At 33.4% G+C, this 14873-nt stretch overlaps 1 protein-coding gene across 5 annotated transcripts in view; it reads right to left on the bottom strand.

The window, feature by feature from the left end:
* Nucleotides 1–685: 685 nt before the first annotated feature.
* The window catches only part of NCKAP1 (NCK associated protein 1), a 115335-nt gene continuing 101147 nt past the window's right edge, over nucleotides 686–14873 (bottom strand). For all 5 annotated transcript variants that reach the window (XM_035304330.3, XM_035304331.3, XM_035304332.3 and 2 more), the window contains 7 exons: nucleotides 10579–10661; nucleotides 10047–10127; nucleotides 6691–6784; nucleotides 4879–4995; nucleotides 4171–4280; nucleotides 2896–2985; nucleotides 686–1614 (listed from right to left, as the gene is read on the bottom strand). In XM_035304330.3, the coding sequence (XP_035160221.1) occupies nucleotides 1498–1614; nucleotides 2896–2985; nucleotides 4171–4280; nucleotides 4879–4995; nucleotides 6691–6784; nucleotides 10047–10127; nucleotides 10579–10661 (692 nt within the window). In that variant the 3' untranslated portion in view covers nucleotides 686–1497. The remainder of the gene's footprint in view (nucleotides 1615–2895; nucleotides 2986–4170; nucleotides 4281–4878; nucleotides 4996–6690; nucleotides 6785–10046; nucleotides 10128–10578; nucleotides 10662–14873) is intronic.

Here is a 14873-nt window from a genome sequence, read left to right as displayed (position 1 = left end):
AATACAGACTGGGCAAATCATACACAAAATAGCAGTATGATAATCTTCTAGTACTTCAATTTCATTCTAGTCTCTATATTTGAACAAGGAAAAATATTATAACTGAGTTCACAGCAGATTTCTTTTTTTCTTAACACAAGTTACCAGCATATATATAAGATGCTGTGAACAACAGAAGCTCTTTATGATATTCGGATACAAAGCTGTTGAGAAACAGTCTCAACAATGCTAACCAAAGAGCAAAACATCTGGTTAGTTTTCAAACTAAATGAGCTGCTTTACCCTCCATGCCAACCATTAAGCAATAGGCCCTTTATGTCCTTCCCATTCATTAATGACTAATGTAGCAGTTCTCAACATTCTCACTAGTCTCATGATCACTCGATTTTTTCACTATTCTTTTAAATAACTCTATCTGGTTATTCAAATGAGCAAGTTGATAGCATACAAGCTTTAAGTTGTTAATTTTTAAGAAGTGTTGTATAATTTTATTTTCTAATTTTGGTATTTTTTCCAATGAAATGTTTTTCAAAACATTTAAACAAATCATGTAATAGCTGACCTTGTATCGACTGCTGTACTAAGACATTCCTAAACCAAAATTTATTTTAAACTAAGTTTAAACAAAAACTTTTGTATTATCAAATGAATGTCCAAGGATTTTAATTAAGGAAATCATTCGAACTATGATACAGTCTAGTGTTTATTTTATGTTATGGCAGGTACACTTGAATTTCAAAAATTTAAAACATATATAAAAAGTGGTTAGGAACTAACATTTGTATCAACAGTTGATAAATGTCTAAGATTGTTTATTATACAGCAGGGTACAATGGTAGTGCTAATGCCAACAGGGCACCATGGAAGTTAGTCTAAAAATCATCGCTAAGCTTTATACAAGCAACAACATATGCTGCTGTTTTTAGAATTTTGGGAAATGATCTGCTTCTAATTCTAAGCAGTCCTTTAATATTTTTAAATGTTATACAGTGTTATAGTATTTAGTTTGGCAAATGTTTCAAAATAAAGTAGAAATGTATTCCTAACATCACGGAAATGCACATCCAATTTTGTTTTCAATAAGAACCATAGGTACAGATCAGAACTCTTCCCTATATGAAATAATTTATACACAGATGAATGCTATAATATCACTATCTAAAATAATCACTAAATACAATTTTTTTCAGAAATAAACAAGCAAAGATTTTTTTCATTATCAAATATCAAAAACATGTAGATAATGTATGTTTTTCAAATAAATGATACTCTAAAATTATATGAATAATCTCAGTGAATTCAGTGAATGTGCAACCTAAATCAACCAAGTATACTGTAGTACAACCATATTAAGAAACCAATGATCAGAAAATACAACCGTATGAAAGAAATTTATAATCCACAAACATTTTCAGGCCTTAAGGTAAAATAGTTCCACAGTCTACAGGTAAAACCAAGGCAATAAAAATGCGTGCTTGTCTTGAATAAGTAGATATTTTATGCAGAAGATGTAACACTTTGTTTGTAGACAGCATGGTATGCATTTCTCAGCAAGACATAAGGAAAACAAGACTCCAAAAGATCCATTGTAAGAAATGGGGATTCTTGTACAATCTGAAAAATTCAAAAAATGCATCAAAACTCAAATTATTTATAATAGAAACAGTTCTTGACAACCAGTAAGGCATAATATCTATACTGTTCTTATTAGAAATAGACATTATTATTTCCTTTTTACTTAATCTAAAATGTAAATATGCCACAGTGAATGTATAACAAAATGTTTACAAAGTACTACTTCTCAATTAAATTATTATTATTATTGTTATTTTTGAGATGGAGTTTCACTCTTGTTGCCCAGGCCGGAGTGCAATGGCACGAACTCGACTCACTGCAATCTCTGCTTCCCAGGTTCAAGGATTCTGCCTAAGCCTTCCAAGTAGCTGGGATTACAGGCATGAGCCACCACACCCAACTAGTTTTGTATTTTTAGTAGAGACGGGATTTCTCTGTGTTTGGTCAGGCTGGTCTCGAACTACCGACCTCAGGTGATCTGCCTGCCTTGGCCTCCGAAAGTGCTGGGATCACAGGCATGAGCCACCGTGCCCAGCTAAAATAAATTATTTAATCAACAAGAATATACTGAGCACTTTGGTTTTCCTCACTGATATACTAGAAATAAAAGACAACAAAAATATTTAAAATATGGTCCATGCTATCAATTCTAACTGGCAATCCAAGACTAAGCTAGGAAGCAAAACCAAATGTAAGACCAACTATAATTACATGGAAAGCTGCAAATTCTAGAGGAATTCAAAATGGAAGACAGATTAATGTAGGCCAAATTAATCAGGAATGATTTGGAAAAAGATCTGAGCTGTGGGGTGTGCTGAGTCATTAGGATAAATCCAATTTCTGCAGATAAGGAAAATGACTCTGAGTGGGGAAAGAGCCACGTGGTAGAAACAAGCAGAGCTGGTTCACAATTACTGCAGAGAGGGAAATGACTAGGCACAGAGAATTATAGAAAATTACACAAAATGGGCAGATGGGTAGAATAGAGTTCAGAACGTAGAAAAATCAGAGAATTAGAAGAGAGCTGAAACCATTACACTAGAAAAATATAAGGCCTAAGTGTTTTCCAACAGGTGGAAAAACTGTTTATAAAAGAATACTCTTAGTTAATGCTAACCTTTGATTTTGTTATTTTCTGATATTACCAAAACGATAAAATATGAGTGATGTCAGTCTTCTCTGCAAATTTTTGAAAGGTATGGTTTATGTGAAGTGAATAAAAGATATCAAAAAAGTATTCAACAACTAAAATGCTAAGAAAAGATTCTCAGGAAAGACTGGAACTATTTTATTGTTAGTAAAAATCAAAATGAGACTTACCATATCTAGCAGTAAATAAACTGACTCTCTATTTCTTGTTGTAGTTTTATCTGTCTCCTGGCCAATTTTCAGTAGACTGGAGGATGCAAGCTTAAAAGTATACATACACATAAAGTGAGTTTGTTAATAACAGGTTAATTAGTTACTTATTTTTGGTATGCTTCAACTTTCAATACATTTCAATCACTTAGTGCTAGATAAAAAATAATGGGCAATTAAATAAGAAATAAGATGAGCTTAGATACTCTATATTTAAGCAATAATTTAAAGAGCAATTAAGGCACAAAAAGACACTAACACAATAAATGTAATCAAATATTCTTATTGGTCTTTAAAACTGATTTTTTCCAGAACAAGTCTGCTTTTTAAAATGATTCAAATTATTTTCTCTTATCCTATCCCCTATATTTCTTAGTTCCCAAGTAAAAAGACAGTTTCACACTGGATCTGACTTCACAGAAACACTATAAGACATTAAACTCTTGAATGAAGAAATTATTTGCAAATGGAAAGAAACATTTAAAATTTTTAATAGTGTTTTTCTTGAAATAGAAGTTATTTTCCCCTCAAGTTAGTACCATATATGCATTTTTATTTAAAAATTATTTTTTAAAAAAGTGGACAGGATTTGTAACTAAAAAAGAAGTAAATGTTCTAGAGTTCAGTATGCCATGGTCTTTCCTTTAAATAAAGTATGGGAAAGGTTACAGTAATAAAGAAAAGGAAGAACTACTCTGATACAGAAACTAAAAACCATGTTTTATGAGGCTACATTTAGCACTCCTCTCTTTTGATAGGGAGTAGTATTTTTAATGATTAATTTATCAGCCATTAACAGTCTTTCTCCGAAGAAATGGAAATAAGTAAAATATGTCTTTTTTAAGGGAATAGTCTCCCTGTTGACCTCAATTTTCCTTTACTTTTTTTCTCTTTCAAATCTAGGAAAATTTCTAGGGCAGTACAAACATCAGCTTAGAAAGAAAGGTCATATTGCAGAGTTCAGAGACTTCCAAGTCTAAGGCAAATGATAACTGACTGTTCCTCAATTTTAATGCCCTGCCTTCACCTGTTTCTCCCTCTAAAAAAAGAAAATAAATAAATAAATAAATAAAAATAAAAGGAGACTGAAATTTATATACCTTAGAAAATATGAAAACACAATGAGGACACTAGATAAAATGAAAAAATAAAGAGAATTTATTCTTATATCTTGTAGTTCTGATTTTCAGTTTCCTTTATAAAACGTGATCAGTTCTGTAATCTGATTATACCTACCGCCAGAAATTCTTTAAGACGGTCTTCAATGCTTCCTTTGTGAATTGTAAACAAAGCTGCAGCAATCTGGTTGATGGCTTTGGCCAAGCAATGAATGTTGTTGCAATGCCCTGAGAAGATGCAAATAGGGTTGTGCAGACCCCAAAATAGCAAATAATACATAGAAGGCAAATCTTTAACGACTTCACAATCTACATAAATAGTGGCATAATTAAGAGTAGGGTTGGAACATGACCGAACTTGGTCTCCTTTGACTTTCATGAACACTTAAGTTTTTAAAACTAGTGTAGCAAGAGAGCAACAAAAATGATCATGCATATGTTAAAAAGGCAAAAACTTCTGAAAACATCTAAAAGAAATCACACATCAGTTTTACAGTATCTTGGAAACAAAAAAGAAGTGCTTAGCTGCTTTACAACATTTTATCTTTCAATCCTTAAAACAATTCTATGAGTTGGATACTCCCTCACTAACTTCTACACACATTTAGGCACACATGAGCTTACTTACACATATTTCATATATCAGGAAACTGCAGTTTAGGAAAAGGGAAACATACTACCCCAGGTTCTACTGCTAGTTAGTGGCAGAACTTAAAAGTCATATTTCATTACAAAAGAGCACCAATTACTTGAAGAGAGAAGTATCTACTATACCAAAATACATGATTTTTCCATTGCCAAAACACTTTTAAACTATTATTATTACCTTCTATAGCTGGGCTGTACTGAGACATCACATTACTGGCCAGTGTTGGCAGAGAAACTGCCACAAACACCATGAGAAGGCAGGCAATTTTATACTCTTCTTCTGGACTAATGTTTTCTAAAGGACAAAAATTAAAAATAAAATCAAGGTATTTCTTCAAGATTTGATAATCTAAACTAGACAAAACATTTTTATTTTAAGAATGATTGACTTTTTTTAGAAATAGTAAAATATTTTACTAGCGTTCTTAGAATTGGTCAAAATTTGGTTTATAAAAATATAAAGTAGAAACAATTTATGTTACTATTGACTACTATCAATTACTTAGGCATATTTCAAGGAGCTCCGATTATATAGTAAAGTACGATTTCATTTCTCTTAATTGTAAGATTATAGAACAAAAAAAATAGGATAACTGTGATCCTAAAATTTCCTAATTGAAAACTAATGAGAAATTATTTCTTTATGAGAAAGTTCTATTTATAATTTAGAAAACTTATTATCTCATAAATTATTCTGAAAAATCACCAAAAACAATTCTTACTTTTTGAAATAGATATGACTATAATTTGAAATTTACTATTTAAAAGATATAAATATGGAAAGTGGACTGGGTTTCCAATCTCTCTATTTTAGAAGACAGAAGAAACTAGTCATGAATAAAAATACCTAGCATTGTCCTAAAGTTTTCAAGACATAACCCCTTCTTAAACATTTATTGTGATATGCACTCAAATTGTGGGTTATTTAGGCTACTATTCACCATCAGATGTAATTAAGAATTGAATATAAGAAAAAAGCCAAAATACATTTTAAAGATTTGGTTGATTATAAAAAATACAGTTGTAGAAAATCAAGTAATAGTTATAATTATCCATGTGACTGTAACACACAGTACGAATGAGGAAACAAAAAGCATCGTTAAATGAAAAAAAAAAAAGGGGGCATTTTAGTAGTAGAAATAGATGAAATGCTGTCGTTTACTTTGTAGAGAAATCCAGAAATATCTAGAGCCTTCTAAGCACTACATTTTAAAGGGCTGATATTAAAAATTTCTAAATATTTTATATAACACTGTACAAACTTTTGATGATGAATAACTCTAGTCCAATAAAAATAGAATACCCTTTTCTAGATCTCCATTTTTTGCTATCTACTGGACCACATCCTGCATCAGCATACAAATGCTATAATCTCTCTCATCTTAAAAAATCCTTCTCTTACTTTGCTCTTGCCTCCAACTACAATAATTTTATTCCTTTGCTCCCCTTTATAATAAAACTCTTTAAGAGAGTTGTATTCTTACAGTTATCTCCAATTCCTTTTCTCCTATTCTCCCTTAAATACTCATTAATCAGCCTTTTGCCCACAAAATCTCACTGATACTGACCTTCTCAGTACCACCAATTAACTCTACACAGCTTATCATCTCCTTTCTATCTTCCTGAAACTACTCTTTCCAGGTTTTTCTTCTACTTCATTGGTCCTGCCTTCTCAATATCTCTAAATTTCTTTTTTGGTGGTTTTTCCTTTTCTCCCTGAGCTCTTAAATCTTAGAACGGCTCAAGGCTCAGACCTGGATCCTCCTGACTGCTGCATCTGTACACACTAAATGGCTCAGTAATCTCAAGTTCCAGAAGGTGGGATGTTTGTGTTTTATGCACTGATATATTCCAACTACCAGCAATAACAATAACAAATTTAAAAAGCTTAATGCAAAGCAGGCATTTGAATATATGATTAAATATCATATCTATACCTATGATGCCCTGGTAACTTTAAGAGTACTAAATATTTATGAATGCATTTTACCTGATTTTTGTGAAGAAAGAGCTACTACCAACGCAGGATCAATCTCACAAGGTAATCCAGCAGCTGATGATAACTCATATACATTCATTGCAACCTGATAAAAACATACAAATTACAGAGCAGTAAATAGTCTAACAAATTTCTGAGAAAGCTCCCTGTTTATTAGTCTGCCTAGAACACCAGAGAATTTCAGAAACTTGGCTGAAGCAGAAACTACAACATAACTAAATATATTGAACAGCAGATTCAAGGTAGGTTGAATACCATGTGAAGTGTTGCTGGTTCTAACTTCCTACTGGTAGGCCAAACAAAACTTGTATACTTTCCGTGGCACATTTCAGCTGAATCATTCTAAAGTTATCACTTTGCTTGGAAGCATGAATATAAAATATCAAGTCAGAGAAGATAAATACATGAACAAAAGTGAATCAATATTACTAGACCTATGTTTATGTCCATAGTAGTTTAATGAAAAATTACAGTGGTTCAATGTCTAATCATATCATACCTGTAAATGTGGAAAATTACTTATAATAGGTTTTGTATTTAAAAATCTGATAAGGGAATTTCTAATAACTAAAGTAATTTTTCTGTATCATATACAGATATCAAATATTCAAGATATTCTGACTGTTCAATAACCTCAGATAAAAACTATCTACATAACTGGTTACCTCTGATATGGTGACAACAAACCTTAGTATAAAATATGAAGTAAACCAGTATAGCTTAGAAAAAATTAAGAACATGGCAGGGATTAAGTTCTAGTTTAAAATGTTTGTAATCTATTACTTACTTCACACACAAAAATTAATTCAAAATGAATAATAAACCTAAATGTAAAAGCTAAAACTGTAAAATGCTTAGAAGAAAATATAGCACAAATCATTAAGACACTGCATTTAGCAATGGGTTCTTTTAGATTGACACCAAAAGGACAAACAAACAAAAATACTCCCAAAAATAGATAAAAATAGATTTCATTGAAATTAGAAGATATCATCGACCTACAGAATTAGAGAAAAGATTTGCAAAGCATGAATTTGTTAATGGACTTGTATCCAAAGTATATGAAGAATTCACAAATAAAAGACAACCCAATTTAAAATGTCAAAGGCTTTGAATAGACATTTTGCCAAAGAAGATATACAAATAACCAATAAATATATAAAAACATGTTCAGTATCATCTGCCATCGGGAAAATGCAAATCAAAACAATGAGATGCCACTTCACATTCACTAGAATGGCTATAATTAAGAACACAGATAATAACAAGTATTTGTGAGGATGCAGAAAAAGTGAAACCCTCAAACAATGCTGGTAGGAATGCAAAATGACACATCCACTTTGAAAACAATTTAGCAGTTCCTCAAAAGGCTAAACAGACAGTTTTCATATGACCCAGCAATTCTCTCCTGTTATATACTCAATAGAAATAATATACATTCACATAAAAACTTGTACACGGATGCTCACAGTAGCATTGTTATAATAGCTAAGAAGTGAGAACAACCCATATGTCCATCAATTGATGTGAATAAATAAAAGGTGGCATATCCATACAATGAAACATTATTCAACAATCAGTAAAAAAAAAGTACTGACATGCTGTAATATGTATGAATCCTGAAAATACGCTAAGTGAAAGAAGCCAGTGTCAGAGGACTACAAATGATGATTTATTTAAGTGTCCAAAGTAGGCTAACTTAAACAGAAAGTAGATTAGTAGGTTGCCTAGGGCTGGGAATGGGGGACAAGGAGTGGAATGGGGAGTGACTGCTAAGGGGTACAAGGCTTCTTTTTTGGGATGATGAAAATGTTCTAAAATTGACTGTGGTGATGGTTGAACAACTCTGTCACTACACTAAAAACCACTGAATTGTGCATTTTAAATGAGTACGTTTTATGATAGGTGAGCTATAACTCAATAAAGCTGTTGAAAAATATATTTAAAAAAACAGTTAAGTTCTATTGAAAGCATGATTAGGTCAGGTGAAAACTGAATGGCTGCTCAGGATATTAATTAAATTCTCATAATTCTGCACACCAGTGTCCTCTCAAGAACTAAACAGGTTTTGTTTTTTTTAACTATTTATTTCTTTAGTGTTTCCACTTAGGAAATCATTTTGAGCTATCTGTACATGGTTTTCAATCATGAAATCATAAGACAATCCCTGATCTCAAATGTTTATTCTGTGGGAAACACTGTAAGAGAAACAACAGCAACAACAACAAAAAATAAAGTCTTGATCTTCAAGATATATACAATTTAGTATAAATATAAGTAGAAAAATATAACACAAGGCAGAGTATAGTCAACTCCACAATGGATAAACAAGTTCTCTGATAACACTAGGAAAAAAGTTCTTTATCACTGGAAAATCTAGGAATGGTTTTTAGAAAATGGTGATTGAATCAGGTCTTAAAATACACGCAGGATTTCAAAAGGCAGAAAGAGAAAAGGGTGGTATTTTCAAGTAGAATAAATTTGAAGGTAAAACAGACAGCTGTGAGAATGCAACAGAAAGATCTAGTTAGCTCACAGAATACCATATAAAAAGAGGGGCAGAGTAAGAAAAAGGAGACTGGGAGAAGGAAGAAAGAAGTGGTAGAAGATAAATCTCAAAAAGTTTGAGTGGCACCAATTTGAGTTTTGGTGTCGTTTGAAGGAGTTTAGACATTATTTTTTTTTCAGTCAGTGTTTTTCAAGATATGTGAAAAAGAAACATCTAAGAAATAAGCCAACTTAGAAAACACAAATGTGAGTCCTGATATATCACTTACTAGATGCATAATCACTGGTCAATCATTGCTAGAATTACATGAATGGCTGGATTTCGTGGCTCAACAGATTTCAAAATAAAAATTGTAAGCTCACAGAAGGCTACTAACCTGTTGTTTTATATAGATTACTTAAAAACAGAATACTAAAAATCTTTTTAAAATTACAGCCTACAATCACATCCTTTTATAAGAAATGACCTTTTAACATTTATTTTTAAAAATTTATTGAATTTTACTGTATTTAAAACAACACAACTATTATTTTATTGCCTCATCTTTCTTAATTTTCTTTATGACCATGTATAAACAGCTATCCATTTAGGAAAAAAAAAATCTATTTTTAGTCAATTTTGCATTGCTATAGGTGATCAAAGAAGACTGACTTTCAAAATGCCTAGGTAGTATTTTGGTGCTGAGTCCTTTAGATTCAATTACAAAGGCAAGCATGCTAACTAACCTCTATAAAATAGAAACTATACAGTACTTAGGATTTATTATATTTTATGGCGTATGTAATTTAAATATTTCATTTTAGAGACCATAAATGCCAACTATAAATTATATTATTACCTTCATATCAGTTTCTCTTGGAATGTGATCCTTAAAATCTTCAATTGAACTTACAAGAAAAGGAATGTGGTAGGACAAGACCTAGGTAAGATTACAAATAAAAATACAGAATTATTTTTCAATGGCAACCCCTATACTTACAAAATATTACCAACTAATTCTAGTTTTCATAAAAATTATTTTACTTTACCTAATTTTATTTTTCCAAAATTCCAAGATATACGGGAATGAAATACATTCAAAATTATTCAATATTAAAGCAAGTACAGTAAAATGGAAAATATTCTAATGATAATAAAGAGCACTGAAAAAGTACTGCAATAACCATGCAAGTTATTCTCTCCAAGGAGCAGTACTAAAACAAAAACTGAGCTTAAATAATTAATTTCTATGTATGTTATTTTCTCTAATTACTAAAACTGAAATTTTAATTGTATCATTGCCAAATATGAATCTGAATAGTAACTTTCAATTTCTGAGACATTTAAAGGGATTGTTTGGATAAAGAGTATATATTGTAACGGTTTCTTACATCTCTAAGTGCTTCTTGTGCCAATGATCGGAAGGATAAAATTACACCTATTATTGTCATCCTCTTCAAGACACTGTCAACAGCTAAATTCAAAGAAACAGAAGGAAGAGAATAAAAAAGTGTGAACTGGATTCTTTCTTAACCTTGGAAAAAATCTAAATTTATTAAAGTCCTAAAATTCCTATGATAAAAGGCACAATTAACAGCAATTTGATTACAATAATGATTAAAGAGGCAAACATATTGATAGCTAATATTTAAACTGCTTAAATTTTTACGTAGCTATAGTTTACATCAATTGGAGTATACTATGTTCTTTTAAATGGGATAGATGGTTCACAAGTAGTTAACTATATAACCCCATTTCAGAAATAGTAGGGGCATGAAAAAGAGAAGAGAGATTAAGTGAAAAAGAAGGTGATCAGAGTGAACAGGAGTTAAATCCTCAAACGGCCCAGGAACTCAGCAGTGCTAAATTCTTACATTGTTATGAACTTGAATTAAGAAACAAAAATTGCCCGTTGAGAACACAAGCTGTTTTGGTGGGACCAGTTTGTTGAAGCCCATGAACAGATTTGATCACTTACATATTGGTTAGAAAGCATTTTTCTAAAAATTATTAATAGATTTTCAAGGCTGAGCATGGTGGTTCATGTCTAATCCTGGCATTTTAGGAGGCTGAGCCGGGAAGACTGCTTGAACCTAGGAGTTCACAAGCTGCCTGGGCAACATAGCAAGACTCTGTCTCTAAAAAAAAAAAAAAAATCAGTTGGGTGTGGTGGCATGAGCCTGTAGTCCTAGTACTTGGGAGGCTAAGATGGGGGAATCCTTTGAACCCTGGAGTTAGAGGTTGCAGTGAACTATGATCATGCCACTGCACATTGGCCTGGGAAACAGAGCAAGGCCCCATCTCTAAAAAAAAAAAACAACTCCGTTAACAAAGTAGGATTGGAAGGGTCAATATAATGGTTCAATACCTTCACGTTTTGTAAAGCCAAACAAACATTTGTCGAACACCATATACAAAGCATTATACTATGTACTAAAAGAAGAAAAATAAACAGAATATTGATCTAGACCTCAAATAGCAGACAATCTAAATGGGCTGTCATGAAAACTAAGAAATGTAATTCCATTTATGTAAAATAAAAGATATATACACAGTCAAATATTTGTATGTACATAACAAATTTCTGCAAAGAGATGTATACTACAGTAAGTGCTAATTAAAGTTACTAGTTGAGGAGTAGGAGTAGAGAAAAGTGTTTTATTTTTGACTTTCTGCCTTCTGTATAGCTTATTTAAACTTTGACCACAGCATCTTTTATTAAAGCATACAAATAGGCCTAATATAAGCCAAAGGTGAATTAAAATAGTCTTGTTAACAAAATAAGGCACAAATTTATTAACAATTCCATGTGAGCAGGAACTACTCAATCTTTTCATCTACCTGTAGCACTCAGCACAGTGCCTGATACCCAGATAGCCAGCAGATATTCAATTAAACGGTAATTCAAAATGAGACTAGGTTGAGTGGCGGAGGCGGGCAGATCACTTAAAAATTGGAGACCACCAGCCTGGCCAATATGGTGAAATCCCGAATCTACTAAACATACAAGAATAGCTGGGCATGGTGGCACCTGCCTGTAGTCCCAGCTACTTGGGAGGCTGAGGCAAGAGAATCTCTTGAACCCAGGAGGCGGAGGTTTGCATGAGCCAAGACTAAGCCACTGTACTCCAGTCTGGGCGACAGAGTGAGACTCCACCTCAAAAAAAAAGAAAAAAAAAGGGAGACTAGGAAATTGTTACTATTCAGAGAAAGAAATGATGGTGAAAGAAAAGATTTCTCTGAGAAATGTTATTCAAGTTGGGTCTAAAGGAGGATTAAGAAGAAAAAAGCCTTCCAGTCCAGAAAATAAGCAGTGACAAATTCAGAAAAATGACAAAGAACAAAGTGAAGAATCAGAGAAGATTCAGTGTGATATAGTCCTATATTTTCCAAAGTATGGTACCCAAAATTTAATCAAGTTTGCAAAGACTATACCCTACAACCTCTTCTTGAATGTGCACAATGACACATTAAAAGTTCTAAGATACTTCACAATAAGAAATACTGCTCAATGTACTGTTTAATGGATTATTTGCCAAACCATTTGACCACTGGCACTTCCCTTCACCCCACATAACATCCACTAACTTCCCAAGGAACTAACACTAGAACAGAGGCTATGTGGGTCTTGAATCAGGCAAATAGGTAGTGGGGGACAGGCAGAAAAGCAATGCTGGTCAATTATTTCATTAATCCAAATAACAGCTTTTGAATGTCATGCTAAGGAGTTTATACTACATCCTTCAAGCAATGAGGGAGCTGTTCAGGCTTTTCAAAATATAAAGAATTATGTGAAAAGAAATCTGTTTAGAAATGCCTCTTCCCATTTTAAAAATGACCAAAATTTATTATTATTATTATTTATTGCATTTTAGGTTTTGGGGTACATGTGAAGAACATGCAAGATAGTTGCATAGGTACACACGTGGCAGTGTGATTTGCTGTCTTCCTCCCCTTCACCTATATTTGACATTTCTCCCCATGCTATGTCTCCCCAACTCCCTACCCCCCGCTGTCCCTCCCCATTCCCCCCAACAGACCCCACTGTGTAGTGCTCCCCTCCCTGTGTCCATGTATTCTCATTGTTCAACACCCGCCTATGAGTGAGAACATGCAGTATTTCATTTTCTGTTCTTGTGTCAGTTTGCTGAGAATGATGTTCTCCAGGTTCATCCATGTCCCTACAAAGGACACAAACTCATAGTTTTTGATTGCTGCATAATATTCCATGGTATATATGTGCCACATTTTCCCTATCCAGTCTATCATCGATGGGCATTTGAGTTGATTCCAGGTCTTTGCTATTGTAAACAGTGCTGCAATGAACATTCGTGTGCATGTGTCCTTATAGTAGAACGATTTATAATCCTTTGGATATATACCCAGTAATGGATTGCTGGGTCAAATGGAATTTCTATTTCTAGGTCCTTGAGGAATTGCCACACTGTCTTCCATAATGGTTGAACTAATTTACACTCCCACCAGCAGTGTAAAAGTGTTCCTATTTCTCCACATCCTCTCCAGCATCTGTTGTCTCCAGATTTTTTAATGATCGCCATTCTAACTGGCATGAGATGGTTATCTCAATGTAGTTTTGATTTGCATTTCTCTAACGACCAGTGATGGTGAGCATTTTTTCATATGTTTGTTGGCCTCATGCATGTCTTCTTTATAGGATATAAAGTGTCTGTTCATATCCTTTGCCCACTTTTGAATGGGCTTGTTTTTTTCTTGTAAATCTGTTTTAGTTCTTTGTAGATTCTGGATATCAGCCCTTTGTCAGATGGGTAAACCGCAAAAATTTTTTCCCATTCTGTTGGTTGCCGATTCACTCTAATGACTGTTTCTTTTGCTGTGAAGAAGCTGTGGAGTTTGATTAGGTCCAATTTGTCTATTTTGGCTTTTGTTGGCAATGCTTTTCGGAAAAATGACCAAAATTTTTTAAAAAATTTAATGTAGCGTATAGCCAAACAATGTATAGTTTAGGACCAAATGTGACATATCACTTTGTAAACTCTCATCTATACGACACAGCTACTACATATGGAATATGAGGAGTGAAAGAATCAGGATGTCCAAGTTTTCCAGTGTGAGTCACTGGATGGATGTGAGACAGACAACAAAATAGTCAAAAGAGAAAATATCAGTCAGGCACAGTGGCTCACACTGGTAATTCCAGCACTCTGCGGCTGAGGTGGGTGGATCATGAGGTCAGGAGTTCCAGACCGGCTTGGCCAATATGGTGAAACTCCATCTCCACTAAAAATACAAAAATTGGCTGGGCATGGTGGCACACACCTGTTGTCCCAGCTGCTCGGGAGGCTGAGGCAGGAGAATCACTTGAACCCAAGAGGTGGAGGTTGCAGTAAGCCAAGATCGCACCACTGTACTCCAGCCTGGGCGACAAAGCGAGATTCCATCTCAAAAAAAAGAAAATATCAGGTTTTTTCTCCCCAGCTGCGTATATCTGCCATGGAAGAGATAATTCCCATTCCAGAGATGTTGTGAAAAACCTGTGGGTCATATAGTTGAAAATATCTATCAGTGTTTCTAAAGTTTAGTGTAATTCCAAATGACCCAGAGGACTTGTTAAAATACAAGCAACAGCACCACCCAGGAACTTTTTAAGAATGTAGATTATTGGGCTCCACCTCAGCTGCTGAATCAGAACTCTGGGGTATCTGCT

The sequence above is a fragment of the Callithrix jacchus genome, chromosome 6 (assembly GCF_049354715.1).
Source record: "Callithrix jacchus isolate 240 chromosome 6, calJac240_pri, whole genome shotgun sequence".
Lineage (NCBI taxonomy): Eukaryota > Metazoa > Chordata > Mammalia > Primates > Cebidae > Callithrix > Callithrix jacchus.
This window is presented reverse-complemented; position numbering and strand designations above follow the sequence as displayed.